The following is an 18,424-nucleotide window of genomic DNA, read 5'->3' as shown; positions in this document are numbered from 1 at the left end:
AACTATTTTCTTTCAGATTATATATAAGTATGATATATACAATATGTTTATGTATACAGTTAATCAACAAGCGGGCAGTATTCTCCAGATTTGTGTCTTGAGAAGTGTTCTCTCTGGGTGTGTGTTTATTTTCAGTTTTGACTTATGTATTTATAACAGAGTAGTACATGTTAGGGTAATGCAATAACAGCAATACATTGCAGTTACTCTTGAAATTTTAATTTTATTGGGATTAAAAATTACCTATATATTAGATAACTGTGGAAGCAGCATTGTGGGTAGTACAGTGTGACTTGAATACATATGTATTGAAGAATTGATCAAGAAATTATTTAGAAAGAGAAAGAATTAATCAGGGAAAATAGTCATGGTTTTATGTAGGAAAAGAGGAGGGTGTACAGGTAAGGATGAGTGTGACAAAAAGACATGAGAATGGGACATTATAGAGAGCTTTGTGGAGCTAAAGTAGAGGAAGTTAAGAAAAATGAGTTTAGATAGGCATAATAAACCAGTTAAAGGAAACTTCAGCTGAATAATGTAGACTGGCCTACCACTGTTTTGCCATTGCTAAAGAAGCTGAGAAATCTAATAATTACATGTCAATTTACATAAAACATGCGTATTTAATTTTAGAACTAAATTAAACTTTGAATACATTGAAGTTACTGTCATAAAGAATCTTAAGAGTGATTATTCCTTTGTTATCCTGAAGTGTTCTTGAAGTATCTTAAACTAGGATTAAATCAGAAAACCATATATATTTGAAGATTTTATTCAGAGTTTGTCAAATTTCCAGTTAAAGATAGATTTATCTGGGGACTGGCTAATATTAAAATCACTGAATATGTTTTCCTAAGTTAAGGATTGAATGAGGACTATTTTTCCTAATAATTTATCTTCTTCTTATTTGGTGTCATTTCCTAAAACAGTCTGTTAGGTGATACCTTGATACTTTTTCTGTTGAGCTCTTGTTCATTGTATTCCTTTTTTTTTTTTTTTCCTTTTGGCCGCACCATGCGGCTTGTGGGATCTTAGTTCCCTTACCAGGGATTGAACCCATGCCCCCTGCTTTGGAAGCACGGAGTCTTAACCACTGGACCACCAGGGAAGTCCCTGTATTCCATTTTTGCAAAGATCAAATCATAGGTTTTCTAGAATCTTGTACCTGTATTAGGTGCTGATTATTCTCAGTCTTCTAAAAAATATATTTACACCTGTAGACATACTAAGTGCTAAGTAGAGTAAGTATTCAAAAATATTAATATTAGTTTTTAGAGGTATATTTCAGTTAAGATTTAGATTTTATATATGTATAAATGTCATTTTGTCATATGTGTTTTACTTAAAGAATGTTACCTTAATTACGTTCCCTAGTTTGCTTTTCCTTTTTACTTGCCCTTTCCTATGTAGTAGTATAGAATTCAGTTTTTAATAATAAACCTGTTAGACAATTTCCTTTCATATACTTAACTATATTTAAAATACTTTAGTAATACAATTAGAAGATGCTAGATCAGAGATTGAGGATGTGTGTGTCTCCATATTTGATTTAGTGGTCATTTGCTGATGAAACATAATTTTTCAAATAAGGCAGCAAATTTATAAACGTTTGGGGATTAAAAGTATATTGTTGAGGCCTAATAGTATAGGCTAATTTTCTTTTCCTCAATATGGAATTTTACCTAAAATTATGAACTTACTTAGAAGAGTTTTTATTAAGCAATTTTAATATTGATAAACCTTTTCCGTCTTCTTTATAAATTTGCAGCCTGCCTCATCTGGAGATGATAGAGCCATGTGTTTTACTTGTAGTGTATGTCTCGTCTGTTGGGAACCTACTGATGAACCTTGGTGAGTCTTGATATTTCTGAATGTAATAGGCTAAGTTCTATAAATGTGCTTCTAAATTTTATTTTTCTGATATCTGTATATTAATATTCTTGCCTTTTGTCATCTATATTTTTGCCTCTGTCCTAAGAGAGTGAGGTAATGCTGTCTATGCTCTGTCATATCACTTGGCATACAGGATCTCTAATGTGTAACTTTCCAAGATGTGTACATGGGAGAAGTGCCAAAGAATGGAACTAGACTCTGACTGAAAACTAGAAGGCTATGGTAAAATAAGTTTAAAAAGCATGATTAAATTCAGCAGTTTAGCCTTGTTCTTTTGAGGGCAGGTCATCAATAGAGAATCCACGGAGGCGGGCCTTTATGATTTGCATTTCTAATTTTGAAGTAATTCTAGGGAGTCTGTGGTGGTTTTGAATTCTAGTGCATGAAAGTTTAGAACTTGGTTAAACAATAGAGATCATGTATTGGAACCTCATTTTTAGAAATAACTACTCAGAGTCCCTATTAATAGAAATAGTGGGACTTCCCTGGTGGTACAGTGGTTAAGAATCTGCCTGCCAGTGCAGGGGACGTGGATTCAAGTCCTGGTCCGGGAAGATCCCACATGCTGTGGAGCAACGAAGCCCGTGCTCCACAACTACTGAGCCTGTGCTCTAGAGCCCATGAGCCACAACTGCTGAGCCCACATGCCACAACTACTGAAGCCTCCATGCCTAGAGCCTGTGCTCTGCAACAAGAGAAGCCACCACAGTGAGAAGCCTGCGCAGTGCAATGAAGAGTAGCCCCCGCTCGCCGCAACTAGAGAAAGCCCGCACGCAGCAACGAAGACCCAACGCAGCCAAAAATAAATAAATAAATAAATAAAATGGTAATAATAGCAAATATTTATATAATATGGTTTACCAGGTACCATCCTACACATTTTATATATTTTTAACTCATTTAATTCTCACATTAGCTTTATGAGTTAGGTATTATTATCATCTCCATTTTATAGGAGGGAATTGAGAATATTCTCCAGTTTAATCCATAGTCACTCTATGAGATAAGAATTATTATACCATTTTAAAATAAAAAAAATAAAATTTGGTGAAGATCATTTGGCTAGTAAGTCATGGAGCCAGGATTTGGTTTTAAGATATACCACTTATTTTGTACTATAATTAGTTCGAGATCTCTGAATGTTAATCAGCTGATGTGAACTTGCTAAAGCCTATTAGAGTGTGCATGTGGATTCCAGGTTGCAGTGGGAAATACTGAAAATATGAAAAATTGAAATTGCGTCTGCTGACTGAGAGTTGAGTATGAGCAATTTCCAATTTAGGTTAAGGTTCTGTTTGGAATTTAGTCTTTTCCCCATGAAACCATCTTTATATATATAGCAACCATTTTAACACGTATATTTTAGTTTCTTAGGCTGATCCTCAGAAAGTTATTTAACCCACACCTGAAAAATTATACCATAACATTATAGAATGTATCTTTATTCATAAATATTTTTCTGTGGGAAAGTTGATTCAGATTTCCAACTTGGGCTGTTTAAAACCCATCTTTTCTTGATATGGTCAGGAAATCAAGGGTTCTACCTTTTCTTTGCCCCGGGATTCAGGATTCCTCAAACTCTTAAGCAGTTGGTAGAGTCTCTGAGGGCCTAGGGCCAGTGCTCCAAATGGATAGAGGGAATGGGATTGATGGGGGCTAGCGAGCTGAGCCTGTGTACCTTCTGAATCTGAAAGGAGGAATAGAATGCAGATTTTTCATTTTTAGGGGAAGATGGGACTCATATTTTGATGGTGGGAGTTGATAGAGCCACTTTGGAGGGAGATTGAACTTTAAAAAAATAAAATAAAATGGGCCCCTTATTATCTAGCAGTTCCACTTCTAATTTACACTAGAGAATTAATTGCTCTTACATGCAAGGAAGCGCAAAATGGTCATGGTAGTGAAAAACTGGAAAATCTTACATGCCTCTCAGGAGGGGACTACCTAAGTAAAATATATTCATGTAATTGACTATGATCCAACAGTTAAAGGAATGAACAGTTAGCTCTCTATTAATCACGAGTACCTTTTAGATATGTTATTGTATCAAGAAAGCTGTTGTAGGGACTTCCCTGGTGGCGAAGTGGTTAAGAATCCGCCTGCCAGTGCAGGGGACACAGGTTCGAGCCCTGGTCCGGGAAGATCCCACATGCCGCAGAGCAGCTAAGCCCGGGCGCCACAACTACTGAGTCCATGTGCCACAACTACTGAAGCCCGCGCACCTGGAGCCCGTGCTCCGCAACAAGAGAAGCCACCGCAGTGAGAAGCTATGCACCTTAACAAAGAGCAGCCCCGGCTCGCCACAACTGGAGAAAGCCCACGCACAGCAGCAAAAACCCAATGCAGCCAAAAATTAAATAAATAAATAAATAAATAAATAAATTTATAAAAAGAGCAAAAAAAAAAAAAAAAAGCTGTTGTAGAATGATTCATATAATAATATTGTTTATTTAAAATGAAAAACCCCATATTTTCTGAATGTACCTGTATGTGTATAAACTTATAAAAATATTTTAGAAGTATATTAAATTCGTAATAGTGGTTACCTGGAGGTGGGATAGGAGATTACTGGGGTTGGCTGTTATAACCGAAGTGGGTCTTTTGCTGTATTTCAGATAGTCATATGTTGTGTAAATAAAATTTTAATTAAAAAGTTAAAACTCAGGTTAAGAGAGAAAGATGGAAAGAGGAAAAATACCCTAAGGTTTGGCTGTGAAGGAATCCAGTTCAGATATCATGCGCCTGCAGATGCCATGTAAAAGCATTAACGTAAGACACCTTGTGTATTGTAAAGTGTCCAGGATTTATATATGGTTATAGGTAAGTTGTAGGTGCAGTGTAAAAAGAAATATATATACCCCATGGAATATTTTATAGAGTATAGCTTTCCTTTCTTTGACATGGAAGTATAAAAATGGGTTTTAAAAAAAGCCTCTTTTTTTGGATGGCAGCATTCTTACATTTCAAATAATGCCTTGTAATTACAGCTAGTGAAAGTTTAAAAAAATAAAAAAAAAGAATAACCAAAAAGAAATAAAGTAGTCACAAAGTTGGGCAGATAATTTTTAAGTGTTAAGTTGATCCTGCTTTAAATATTTGAGAAAATTCTTTAAGTCAGTATACCAATCTTGATCTGAGGTCCTAGTATTTTATTCTTATTACACATGTTAGGGTTTTCTAGTAAACTAATTTACCATTTCATTTTGCTCAGTAAGTATTTATGTGAAGGAAATAATGTACAATCTATAGACATTATCCAAGTTTCTTTAAAGTTATTTGTCTGATGGAGTCTGATAGTGAATGTGAAGGGTATATCTGTGTTTTTGATATATGTTATTTTATCCATACTCTAGAGATCTTTCTGCCTTCAGGTCTTTACTAAAAAAGTTTTTTGCAGTATGAATGGCATTTATAGAGTTTTATTGTATGCTCTTTACAGCTGTGGCCACTTATATAGATAGGTGGGTCTGTATCTACGTATGGATTATTTATTTATTTTAAAAACAACTTTATTGAGATAACTTTGACATGTAAAAATTACATACATTTAAGGTGTACAATCTGGTGTTTTAGTATATATACATATTGTGAAAAGATCACCATAATCAAGTTAATTAACATATCCATCACCTCTAATAGTTACCAGTTTGTGTTTGTGTGTTAAGAATGTTTAATTCAAGATACATCCTCTTCACAAATTTCAAATATACAATATGGTAATGTTATCTTTTGTCACCATGCTGTAGAATACATAGAAAATTTTAAACTGAAACAAAGTAATTATTTATTTAAAGCTGTGGGAAACTAGTGTGAAGAAATATAAGGAGATTAAACAGTTTTATCAGTATATTAATATGATATAAATTTTACTGTATCATTTATCTGTTTCATCTGAGACTGGCTTTGTTTGTAATCAGTTAAAGTGAACAATTGCTGTTAAAGTGAGTAGTTTAACATGTTAGAGTGATCTCAGTAAAATGAAACAATTTGCTATTTAAGTCTTTAATTAAAGAATACTTTAAGTTCAATTAATTGTTTTTTTTTAAAGAAAAAATATCGTGGAGTTCTCTTTTAGTGTACAGACTTAACGGCTTAGTTGTTCAGTAAACTTTCCCTTCCTTAATTTGTGTAAAGGTCTGAACACGAGAGACATTCCCCAAACTGCCCGTTTGTGAAAGGTGAGCACACACAGAATGTGCCATTGTCAGTCACTCTTGCAACAAGTCCCGCGCAGTTCCCTTGCACGGATGGAACTGACAGAATATCTTGCTTTGGGTCCGGGAGCTGCCCTCACTTTTTAGCTGCTGCAACGAAACGAGGAAAGATCTGTATATGGGATGTTTCCAAACTTATGAAGGTATGTTTTAATTTTGAAGAAACATATTAGTGATTGAGAAAAAATCCGTTGTAAATTTAGGCTTTTCATTTATTTGTTTAGGTGCACTTAAAATTTGAAATTAATGCATATGATCCAGCAATTGTACAACAGCTTATTCTCTCAGGAGAACCAAGCTCAGCAGTTGAATCTAGGAGACCAACTTTGGCATGGCTGGAAGACTCGTCTAGTTGCTCAGATATACCAAAATTGGAAGGAGATAGGTATGTAAATTTGTTTTGATAATATTTACAGAAGTTAAGTGTTTTCTTTTCCTAAATTGTATATTCTCTTAATTCTAATTAAAGAGGCAGAAAACGTTGTTAGTCTCAAGAGATTAGAGACTCAGTGTTTGGTTAGAAATCTGAAATAATTGATTCTTGAAAGAAATTGTCATTCACAAACAACATAGTCTATAAAATATACTTTATTTTCTATCTCAGTCTATGCCAATTGGGAATAATCACACCATTGAAAAGTAAGGTCTAAATAATGAAATGAAATCCTTGGATTAGATTTGTAATTTTGCCTTCTTCTAAATCTTGTCATAGAGCAGTTGAATCATTTGGTTCATTTCCCCTTTTTTCATTAGCAGCTACAATATAGAAGTGGTAATGAATAGTGAAATAACCCATGGCTAGGCAAGGTGATCTAATTATTTAAAACAATAAATGTATCAGTAGTCAACAGTGAGTTGAGGTACAATAATTAATGCTAAGGAAAGATTCTGGTGGAATTGTTGTGCTGGATTCTATTCTATTCAGCTTTTCTGGAGATTGATGATTTCTGTGGCTGTATTTGACCTCTGTGGGGGAAAGAGAGTCAATTAAAATCCCATCTTACCTACTTGTCTCCAAAGAAGCTCTGCAGTTGTAACTCTGAACTGGGTAGGATTATAGATAGAGCAACATTTGCGATACTCCCAATGTAGGCAGAATGAAGGGGTCCATAAGCCACTCAGCTTGTTTTCAGCAATAGCAGCTACCACTTTTTAAGATTCTGACGGTAGCCATGTGAAATGGAGCCTGTGTAACTGATCAGGTGTCCTGGTATACTGAGATCTATCATTTCACTTGCAGGGCTTCTTGTGTTACTGATGTGTGATTGGTGTTACACCACAGTGATTTATCATTTTTATTTCGCAGTCTGCTTATTTGGTGGCATGCACTTTCATTAAGAAGTAATATAGGGGCTTCCCTGGTGGCACAGTGGTTGACAGTCCACCTGCCAATGCAGGGGACACGGGTTTGTGCCCCGGTCCGGGAAGATGCCGCAGAGCGGCTGGACCTGTGAGCCATGGCCGCTGAGCCTGCGCGTCCGGAGCCTGTGCTCCGCAACGGGAGAGGCCACAACAGTGAGAGGCCCGTGTACCACAAAAAAAAAAAAAAAAAAAAAAAAGTAATATAAAACTTTACGAATGGAAATGATTTCATTATTTAAATTAATGGGGAATTCACAACATATAAAATGGGAAGTTTACCTCTGTCTAGTCCCTCTTGCTAATTAGTATGTGGAAATTATTAGTAGGTAAATGAATGTGGTCTGAGTTCTGGAACAGACTGAATTGAAGCTTCATGGTGCTCTCAGTTATTTTAAGTCCCTGTGAGAGCTTGATGGGAAAGCAGTTGGCCCATTGTTGTCTTGAATTTGACCATATTTGCCAGTAAGACTGAAAAGTAAGCATGCGTGATCTTTTGATTTACTTTGAAATTAGTGGAAAATTATTCATAGAAGATAATGAAACTGGTGTGTCCTGAACACTGACTTTAACTAGAACTTTTGACTCAGTTTTGTAATTTGAGGATTAAAAATTGAGTCAGGATGTAGTTTTAAGATCACACACATATACACACCTTGGTAAAATGTACATTTTAGGTAAACACTTGTCCAGTATTTCTTGCGGACAGGTATTATCTGAGCTCGTGTGCTAGGGTTGAGATATAAATCGCTCTGCCTGCTTTTTTAAGAGACTTAAAATCTTTCCAGGGTAGAATGACCCTTTTCTCCCAAGATAGTGTGAAATGAGTCATATACAAAGATTACTGTGTGTCAGGGTGGTAGGGGGAAGCTGAAGAGGTGGAGCTTCAAGCCCTTTCTCTCTCCTTCCTTTCCTCCAGAGGTAGCAGGATTCCTGTCGAATTGGTGGTAGATATAATGAGCCAGACTACCTCTGCCTCTGTGGCACGAGATATAGTATATATAGTATATTTTGTCTTAAAATATGCTGTGCTTCATTAGCTTGAAGAATAATAATACATTAACTGAAGAAATTAAAGCTTAACCAAGAAGTTTAAAGTAATTAGCAGTATAGCTTGCTTGGCAATTGTTTTTTGTCTATTTCTACTTAGAAGGCAACATTTGTTTTTGTTCTGAATTTATTTAAGGAAGAATATTTGGGACACATTTAATTTTAATGAATTAACATTTTTGTCTGGATGCCTCATTTGTATGTTATGTCTTTCAAATTTACAAAAATTTCCTGAGTTTAACTTTGAAATTGCTTATAGTATTGTATATCTTAGTTATATATCAAAACTAAGGTACACCTGTAGTATTAGCATATATAATCTTAACTAAGCATTTTAAACTTACCATATATATTTTTTTGCATGTTTATTACTTTGGAAAAGGTTTTATATCATGTAAAAGACTTCAGTAAATCTAGTGTCTATTATATAAGTACATTTGACCCTTGAACAACATGGGTTAACTGCGTGAATCCAATTATGTGTGTATTTTTTTAATAGTGAATACTGCATGATCTGTGGTTGGTTGAATCTGCAGATGCAGAACCACGGATACAGAAGGGCAATTAGTATAAGTTATACACAGATTTTCCACTTAATGGATGGAGTGTTGGTGCACCTAACCCCTGTGTTGTTCAGTGGTCAACTGTAATGCATGTTTATTGTAGAAATATTAGAAAATATATGGAAGTAAATTGAAGAAAAGTAGAGTCCCCATTATCATACCATCCAGTCTTGTTAACGTTTAGGTGTGTATAGTTTTTTTTAAACCCGTGTGATTAAAAAAAAAATTTATTGATGCATCATTACCCATCAGAAGATTCACCCTTTAAGTGTACAGTTTAGTGGTTTTACTCATATGATTTTATCACTTAGTAGTATGAGCATTTTTCTGTGAAGAAATAATGTTTTTTTAAATATTTTATTTTGAAGAATTTCACAATAAAGCTTGTTTTTTTGTGGGCTAATTAAGGCAATTATCTGGCAACCCTTTGTAACATTCTCTGTAACTTCAAGACAGCTGAATTCCTTCTTTAAAATATACTACTACTAGATTTTATCTTTTGTCTCTGTAACTGGGTAAAATTTGGCTATTTTTCTTAATGCAAAAGCCCTCAAAACCTATAGTTTCTTCTTGGTTTGGACTTCTTCATTCTGGATAATTCCCAATCATTCATTTTTCCTCTTAGGATTTATTTTTCCAAATATCTTTATTATTTTTTCTGAAACTAGCCAGTTAATATTTGAATGGCTTGAGGCTAATTAGCAGCTCATCTTTTTCACATTCTTTTTTATTTTTAAATTATAGCACAAAATTTGTTTATGGTTAATTATTACCAATTGAAAAGACTGAAACACGGAAATTATGTCAAAGATATCTAAGCAAGTATCTTCCCACCCCAATTTCAGACATTACTTTAAGCATTTCTAAGGGACATTTCCAGGTTACGTTTCATAATAAAATAACATTATAAATGCCTAGGTATTTCAGATGGAAGGTGCAATATATTGTTTCAAAAAGGGAGAATTACTTTTCCTTCTTGTGAAATGCATCTTTTAATTTTTGTAGTTTAGGTTATCAAAATTTTAGAACTGCTGTAAATGTGCTGATTGTTAGTTCATACACTGCCTAATGTTGTGCTAGAGTGGTCTGTAATTATATCTTTTTTCCTGTTTGCTAACAGTGGAGACTGAGGATAACGTTAGATGCAAAGAGAGAGGCTGGCAATTTCTTGGCCACCTGAGTGAAGAGGAAAAAGAGTCTTGTCTTGACTCCTGAGTTACGAGTTTTAGTAGTTTTCCTGCTTATCAAGGTGGTCTTAACAGCCCCTCCCAAACAAGGGAAAAAAACCAAAAGCAAAACACAAATGAAATGCATACCTGTGTGAAAACACTTACATACACACATATTTATACAGCTATTCTATTTGGTTTTAGGGTAACTTTTCTGAGTTCAGTAATAGAATAGTTACTAAAATTTTACTACTGGAAGCTTGTGCTTGATTTTATTAGCTGTTTTTCTCTTTTTTCATTTTATTTACCCAGACTATCCCTAGTCGTACCTATTCATTTGTCGAATTCCCATAGATTCTGTTGTAAATTTTTAGAGATTACCACACTCTATTTCAGGCAAACATTTATTTAATGATTTAAGATGATTCATTATTAGCATTGTTAATCAGTTAGGGTCTCAAACTACTTATATATCATTTAAGCTAGTTGTGTGATGCTTGTTTGAGTTGCAAAACAATGGTTGTAACATTGTCCTTTTTTCTTTGCTGTCTCATGTTATGTATACTTTTTTTGAAATGGAAATTAATTTTTAATTTATCTTTTAAGTGATGATTTACTGGAGGATTCAGACAGTGAAGAGCACTCCAGATCAGATTCTGTGACAGGTATGTAAAAAATATTAGATAATCTTTTTTTTATATCCTTGTATTTATATAGTTTTTAGGTAAAGCTAAATACCACTTAATTCTGTATTTCTTAGTGCAAACTCTAAATTTTCATTAATACACAAAGAAATCTCAAATATTATGTATCAGAGATCTTGAATTAGTTGTGCGTTCATAGAGTTTCATACTTAAAATTTAAATAGTACCTATTTGAGCCAAAGGAATTAAAATGAATCTTATTAAATCTTTGTCACATATTTCAGGGACGTTAAACTCTTCCAAATGTGTTCAGCTTATTTGTATAGTGTATTGTATTGTTAAATAAAAGTAACATTTAAATTAATAATTATTAATGATTTCTTATTCTCCCCAAAACACAGGGGAATAGAGAATAAATTATAAAATATAAAATCATAGACATTAAGGCATCAAATAAATGCTGCCTTGTTCATTAACTTATGAAATATTAAGGCAAAAGAGTATGCTTCATATTTTAATGTAGTTATATTATAGGCAAGGCATCTCAGAATTCGAATCCTAACCCTGTCACTTTTTTTTTTGGCTGTGTTGGGTCTTCGTTGCTGTGCATGGGCTTTCTCTAGTTGCGGTGCGTGGGCTTCTCATTGAGGTGGCTTCTCTTGTTGCGGAGCACGGACTCTAGACGCGCGGGCTTCAGTAGTTGTGGCTTGTGGGCTCTAGAGCGCAGGCTCAGTAGTTGTGGCGCACAGGCTTAGTTGCTCCACGCCATGTGGGATCTTCCTGGACCAGGGCACGAACCCGTGTCCCCTGCCTCGGCAGACGGATTCTTAACCACTGCGCCACCAGGGAAGCCCAACTCTGTCACTTACTCTAGTCTGATTGCACTTCCTAATATATAAAATAGTGATATTAACATCTGTTACTTAAAATTTTGGCAATTGATTAAGATAAAAATATGTAAACAGATTACCTGGGAAGTAGCCACTATTTTAAAGAAGTGACCATTATTAAATTCTGGCTATTTTCTAATGTCAAATGTCATGAAATAAGGACATATATGACTTATTAAATCTCTTTAGGGGAGACTTGGTTTTGTATAGTTCAGTTGTTAAAAGTTACGTGTCTAAAGTTAGTATAGAGTAGCAGGTGCTCTCAATTCCAATTTGTTGTAAAATCTTTTTAAAGCCACCAAACAGAATACTGCACTGATTTTTGGGTTAACCCTCATTTGTCTTTTAAGGTAGTTCTTAGCAATGAAAACAATCAAGAAAAATGTAGGAAATGGCCCCAAATAATATACAAATGTGTAATTAGCTCTAGGAAGAATAATTGATTACATTTAAAAAATTTAGTCTGATGAAGAGTGCTCTTTTTCCACTTTGTTACCCCTTTGCAAAAGAAAGGGCTACTATTGCATTTTGAAAAATCTGATGAAGAATAATACATTGGTCACTGGTTATCTGGAGATCTGGTTAGAGCTTGAACTCTTGCAAAATAAGTCTTTGGTCTTGTCAGGTCACTTAAACTCTCTGGGCTTCAGTTTTTCCTTTGTCAAGTGAAGTATTTGAACTAAATGTTCCTTTTTCTGCTCTTAAATTTTTTGATTCTAGCTATTATCCTTTCCTTTGTATGCTGTGGCCTAGCTCTTTCCTCTGGGTCTAGGGATCTCAGTAGGTATTTTTGTAATTATAGTACTTATATATTGATCTATTTCCTTATCCCCTTTCTGCCTTTATCTTTTTCATCTACGCCCGTTTGATCTTTCACGCTTCCTTTAGATTCTATAGTCCTGTTTACTTCACTTCCCACTTACCGTATATTTTTGTTGACTCTTTTTATGATACCTCATTTAGGGTTGGGAGTGGTGTCCTCGTGTAGTATTAAAAGGTAACCATGGTAAGAGAAAAAAATTCTTGCAGTTCAGAATTCTTAATTGCCTCATTTGAGGATTTGTAAGTAGTTCATTGATTTATAGTAAAATATGTATCTTCTAAGCTAATTCTTTTATATTGAGAGACTGTTAGTGAATTTTGGAGCTTGTGATATTAATGGGAGATGTATTTTATTCCTGAAGTATCTAAAATAAGTCATAGATGCTATTTCCAAACTTAAATTTACTAACTCCAAGTTCTTCCTGTCAAATTGAATGATATGGTCTGAAAAATTGTAGAATATATTTCTTAATTTCAAAAATGTGAGTGGAGACTAAGAGACTTTTATCTGTTTATTAGTTGAAGGTTATGACTTTTGTAAGTAGATGATGTCAGAGAGAAAAGTTTGCTCTTTGGTTCATATATCAGAATTAAGGGTACATACCTTCTTGTGTAGGAGGAGAAGAATGTTTGGCAAGAGATTGAAGAACAGTTCAAATTGAAATTTGATGGTTCTAGGAAAATGCCTAATGTAAACCTCTGGAAGTTTGGCTGGCAGAACTGTGGGTTGACACTACCTAAGTAAGCAGAATAGAGAAGGGTTTCCCAATATGATTATCTGAAGAATATTATACTGCAGGATATTTGTAGGTATGTTCTGTAAAAATTTATTTTGTGGTCCAACAGGTTTGAGAAATTCTGAGACAAGTAAAGATGACAGTTTTCCTTACTGCAGTATTTAACAGTGGTCGTGCTTTGTCAATCTTCTGAGGAGAATGTACTGCATACGCTGTTTCCTAGACATCGATTAAATAGTTGGGAAGAAACAGAGTAGTAATGGCACTTGTTATATTTTCTTTTTTAATGGATAATCTCATCTCACATGTCTTTTGAATATTGTCTTAAATGTGTGTTAATATATGTAACTTATGGTCAGTTTACTTTGTTTTAATATGTACATAATAGCTTTTTCTTGGCAATTTCCTACCATAACTAAAAAAAAAAAAAAAATCAGTTAAGTAAGTTTCAGTTTAGTCCAATAGATAGTTAGCATCCTCAAGATTTATTACAGTGTATTGCATGTTATAAAAATCTCACTCAAAATAATGTTTCAGCTTTCAGCCTCATACCTAAATGAGTAAATTTGTAAAGTAAATATATATAAATATTGCATGGCAATATAAAGGCTGCACATGAATATAGTCAAATGAGTGGTTAAACAGCTTCATTAGTACAATTAAATTGTTAAGTTTATAACTAAAGTTTTTTCTGCTTTGCTAGAAATGGATTTAGTTTTAGATGATAATAGTGACATTGTGTGAAATGAGAAGTTTATGCTGAGAAAATGGGAAAGTCTAGATAAAGCTGTCCGTGAGCATTTTGAAGATATTGCATATGAAATCGTTAACAAAAATGGTGTAAACAGAGCTTTCAGTATATCTCAAGTGTTGGATGTTCCATGAATCTCTGTTGCTCATTCCTGTACTTGGGTAACTTTCAAACTTCCATGCAATCACCTTGAGTTATTTTATACTTATTTCCTTACTCTTCTATGCTCTTCTTAATCTAAAATTGTAAAACCAATTCCAGTTTTTTTGGTATTTCCACAAGTTACATAGAGTGACCTTTACATTATTATTGCTAATAATGTTGTTGCCTGATAGTTTGTGCTATTGAGGAAAAAAACAGATTGGTTGAAACTTTGCATTCAGTATCAAGAGATTATACCTGGTTTAGAGGTTGACTGACACCTACTTCAGGGTTTTGTGTTGAGAGAGATGGTATTTTTGGAGCATTGAGACTGAGGAATGACCTTTATACTATTTGTAAGGGGACAGCTTGAAGATCACATGGTAGACAAAAGGTCAGTAAGGGTATTGTAATGTAGTTGACTTGAAATGAACTATAAATGAGAGGATAATACTGAAGACACTTATATTTCACTTAAAATGACTGATTTTGGGAACTTTTTTTTCTAGTTATTATTTTTTCTGAGCTGAGGTTAGAAATAAATTGCATGCTATGACAGTCAGCTGATAATTAGCATGGTCGGGTAGGAGAGAGGTGATGAACTGAGATTACAGTAATGTTTCATGGATATTCTTCAAAGTGCATAAATGACATATGCGTAGTATTGAGTATATTTTTGGTTTAGAGTTGAAGGACAGAAATCTTTTATTTTGATACTAATAATGTCTTCATTCTTTAACCCTTTCTTCCTCCTTTTTTTTTTTTAAAGATTTTGCTCACAGATTGCCAGGAGAATGTATTCTGAATTAAAAATGATTTTTGAAACTCTTTAATACCTCTGTGGTTTTTCTGAGTAGATTCATCTCAGGTTTGATTAAATTTCCTTTAAAAGGTCTTAAATTCTTCCACTAGTGTAATTAAAATGCACCAACTGGATGAGTCAAAAAAAAGAAAATTAATGAAAATGTTATACTACAGATTTTGATTTATATTCACAAGGCCATTTGTAATGAATATTGTTCCTTTTCAAAGGGCATGCATCACAGAAGGAAGCCATGGACGTGAGCCTTGATATAACAGCACTCAGCATCCTCCAGCAGCCAGAAAAACTTCAGTGGGAGATTGTTGCAAATGTTCTTGAAGATACTGTTAAGGATCTTGAAGAACTTGGGGCAAATCCTTGCTTAACCAACTCTAAGAGTGAAAAGACAAAGGAAAAGCACCAGGAACAACACACCATTCCCTTTCCATGTTTATTAGCCGGAGGTTTATTAACATATAAATCTCCTGCTACCTCACCCATTAGTAGTAATTCTCACAGGTCACTGGATGGTTTAAGCAGAACTCAGGGTGAAAGTATATCAGAACAAGGGTCAACTGACAATGAATCCTGCACTAATTCAGAATTAAATTTTCCTCTGGTAAGAAGGACTTTACCCATTTTGCTTCTTTATAGCATCAAGGAATCTGATGAGAAAGCAGGAAAAATCTTTTCACAGATGAACAATATAATGAGTAAAAGTTTGCACGATGATGGTTTTACAGTTCCACAGATTATTGAAATGGAGCTGGATAGTCAGGAGCAGTTGTTGTTGCAGGATCCTCCTGTGACTTACATTCAGCAGTTTGCAGATGCAGCAGCCAACCTTACCTCTCCAGATTCTGAGAAGTGGAACTCTGTGTTTCCCAAGCCTGGGACTTTGGTTCAGTGTTTGAGGCTGCCAAAGTTTGCGGAGGAGGAGAATCTTTGTATAGACTCAATAACTCCTTGTGCTGATGGAATTCATTTATTAGTAGGACTGCGGACATGCCCTGTTGAATCCTTGAGTGCAATAAATCAAGTAGAGGCCTTGAATAATTTAAATAAGTTAAACTCTGCACTATGTAATAGACGGAAAGGTGAGCTGGAATCAAATCTTGCTGTAGTGAATGGTGCAAATATTAGTATAATCCAACACGAATCACCAGCAGATGTACAGACTCCTTTGATAATTCAACCTGAGCAGAGGAATGTTAGTGGTGGATATTTAATACTTTATAAAATGAATTATGCCACTCGGATAGTGACTTTAGAAGAGGAGCCAATAAAAATCCAACATATCAAAGATCCCCAGGACACAATTACCTCGCTCATTTTGCTTCCGCCAGATATACTGGATAATCGAGAGGATGACTATGAGGAACCTGCTGAGGAAATGCAGTTAACCTCAAAGAATGGCATTGAGAGAGAGAAAAAGTCTGATATTTCTACTCTTGGACACCTGGTAATAACCACTCAGGGAGGATATGTAAAAATATTAGATCTTTCAAACTTTGAAATTTTGGCCAAAGTGGAACCTCCTAAAAAGGAGGGCACTGAGGAACAAGACACATTTGTTTCTGTCATTTACTGCTCGGGCACAGACAGGCTGTGTGCATGCACCAAAGGTAAGCTATTGATTAGTTTGGTTCTTCTACAAATCTTATAAAATCAATGTATATGGCATTCATTTATGTGCATACTTAACATGAATTTTAGATCCATATAGATGGAAATTTATTTTTTTTATAATGAAGTCGTAAATCTTTCTACTGTTTTAACTGTTTTTAAAACTTTTTTCTACTGCCCTAGGTAAGGATTCTAATTTAAATAAGTTAATAAGTCTCTCAGAAAGTATCTTCTCTGCTTTAACCTCAAGAAAATAACCTGCTGTTGTTTCTGTGAGTCCTGACTCTGCATCTGCTCAAATTTGTGGCTTTGGACAAGTTACTTTAAACTCAGTAAACCTTTGTTTCTTTATTTATAAACTAGGACAAGGCAGCCTATTTCCAGGCTTGGTAGAATTAAATGAAATAATGTATGTAAAGTTTCTGGCACAAATACATGTCCTTATTTCCTTCTGAAATAAAAGTATTTAGTAAATAATTATTAGTTTTGCCAAATAAATTTTTCTTGTCTTATTTACTCTTAACCTTTTGCTGATAGTGAATCAGTTTTACAACATTTGAGGCTTCATACAGAGTAACAGATAGTGTTACTAAGGAATTACTGACAATATCAAGAAAATGAATAGTCCTGTTGATTGTTTAGTAGGAATTTAGGGCCAGGAAATATTTGAAGCCTAAGTAACTATAACCAATGCCTGGCAGAGGAATTGGGTTTGGGAAGAGTTATGCATCTCATTTGTGGTTCTGGTAGGAATTAACCTGAATTTTTCCTCTCTTTAAAAAGATTTTAAGAGTTTGGCTAAGAAGGATAACAGTGGACGTAGTGGTGTGGGTTGCCTTCTTTGAAACACATCTAGTGAAATAACAAGGGGAAAAAAAATCTTCAAATAACATCAAAATCCAACTAGATTATTTTAAAAAATGAGCAGTGTAGAATAATTTTAGAATAATAGAACTTTCAGAAAAACCATTAAAATACTATGTGGTGTCAAGGATAAATTGAGCTTATTAATCATGTATATGCCAGTTCATTTCTGTGAGAGTTTTACCTCTGTTAATTTGTTTAGTCATCACACCAACTTTATGAGTTATGTACTGTTATTGTCTCCATTTTACAGATAAGGAAACCGAGGGAAAGAGGTTAAGTAACTTGCCTAAGTCACAGAGCTAATAAATGACAGAGTCAGCGTTCAGACCTGGGCAGTCTGTCATCAGAGTGCTTAAACTACATTAAACTGCCACAATGTAATAAAAGCAGAACACCCATACATTGAATTTTTTGGAATATTTTAATCTGAAAGATTTAAAAAATGAAAACAATATAATTTGCTGTAGGCCATCTGGAAGTGGAGCTGGGTTTGGAACCTGAGTTACCTGGTCCCAGGGCACATATTCATAAGATACTAGTAGTTTCCACAAACGCAATCAGAGTTTAATGATTTGATTTATTTGATGAGATAGCTTTTGGCGATTCAGAGGAGAAATAGTATTTAAGCTATGAAATAGATTAATGTTTTCATGGAGTTTGGACAATGAAAATTTCTAGGAAGTGATCTCATGTAATGGAATTTATTTAGATGAATTGAAGGACAAGAGAAAGCCTGAGAAGTTAACCACTTTAAAAATTATCCCCCAGTTCTTTAAGGGTTGACTGATCAAGATGCATTTGAAAAGATGAGATTAATAACAATAAAGAGGACAGAAAAGTTGATGTTTTAAAATGTATGTATGACAGTCCATAAAGTAGATTTTTGAAAAGCACTG

At 34.4% G+C, this 18,424-nt stretch overlaps 1 protein-coding gene across 9 annotated transcripts in view; it reads left to right on the top strand.

The window, feature by feature from the left end:
• The window catches only part of BIRC6 (baculoviral IAP repeat containing 6), a 237,804-nt gene that overhangs the window by 40,874 nt on the left and 178,506 nt on the right, over nucleotides 1–18,424 (top strand). For all 9 annotated transcript variants that reach the window (XR_010934089.1, XM_067703312.1, XM_067703310.1 and 6 more), the window contains exons 6-10: nucleotides 1,769–1,851; nucleotides 6,028–6,250; nucleotides 6,332–6,492; nucleotides 10,855–10,913; nucleotides 15,266–16,660. Coding sequence is in view for 8 of the 9 variants with exons in the window: in XM_067703312.1 (XP_067559413.1) it covers nucleotides 1,769–1,851; nucleotides 6,028–6,250; nucleotides 6,332–6,492; nucleotides 10,855–10,913; nucleotides 15,266–16,660 (1,921 nt within the window). In the remaining variant the exon portion in view is untranslated. The remainder of the gene's footprint in view (nucleotides 1–1,768; nucleotides 1,852–6,027; nucleotides 6,251–6,331; nucleotides 6,493–10,854; nucleotides 10,914–15,265; nucleotides 16,661–18,424) is intronic.

Source organism: Pseudorca crassidens, chromosome 14 (assembly GCF_039906515.1).
Source record: "Pseudorca crassidens isolate mPseCra1 chromosome 14, mPseCra1.hap1, whole genome shotgun sequence".
NCBI lineage: Eukaryota > Metazoa > Chordata > Mammalia > Artiodactyla > Delphinidae > Pseudorca > Pseudorca crassidens.
Note: the sequence above shows the minus strand (reverse complement) of the source record. Positions and strands in the feature narration are given on the sequence as shown.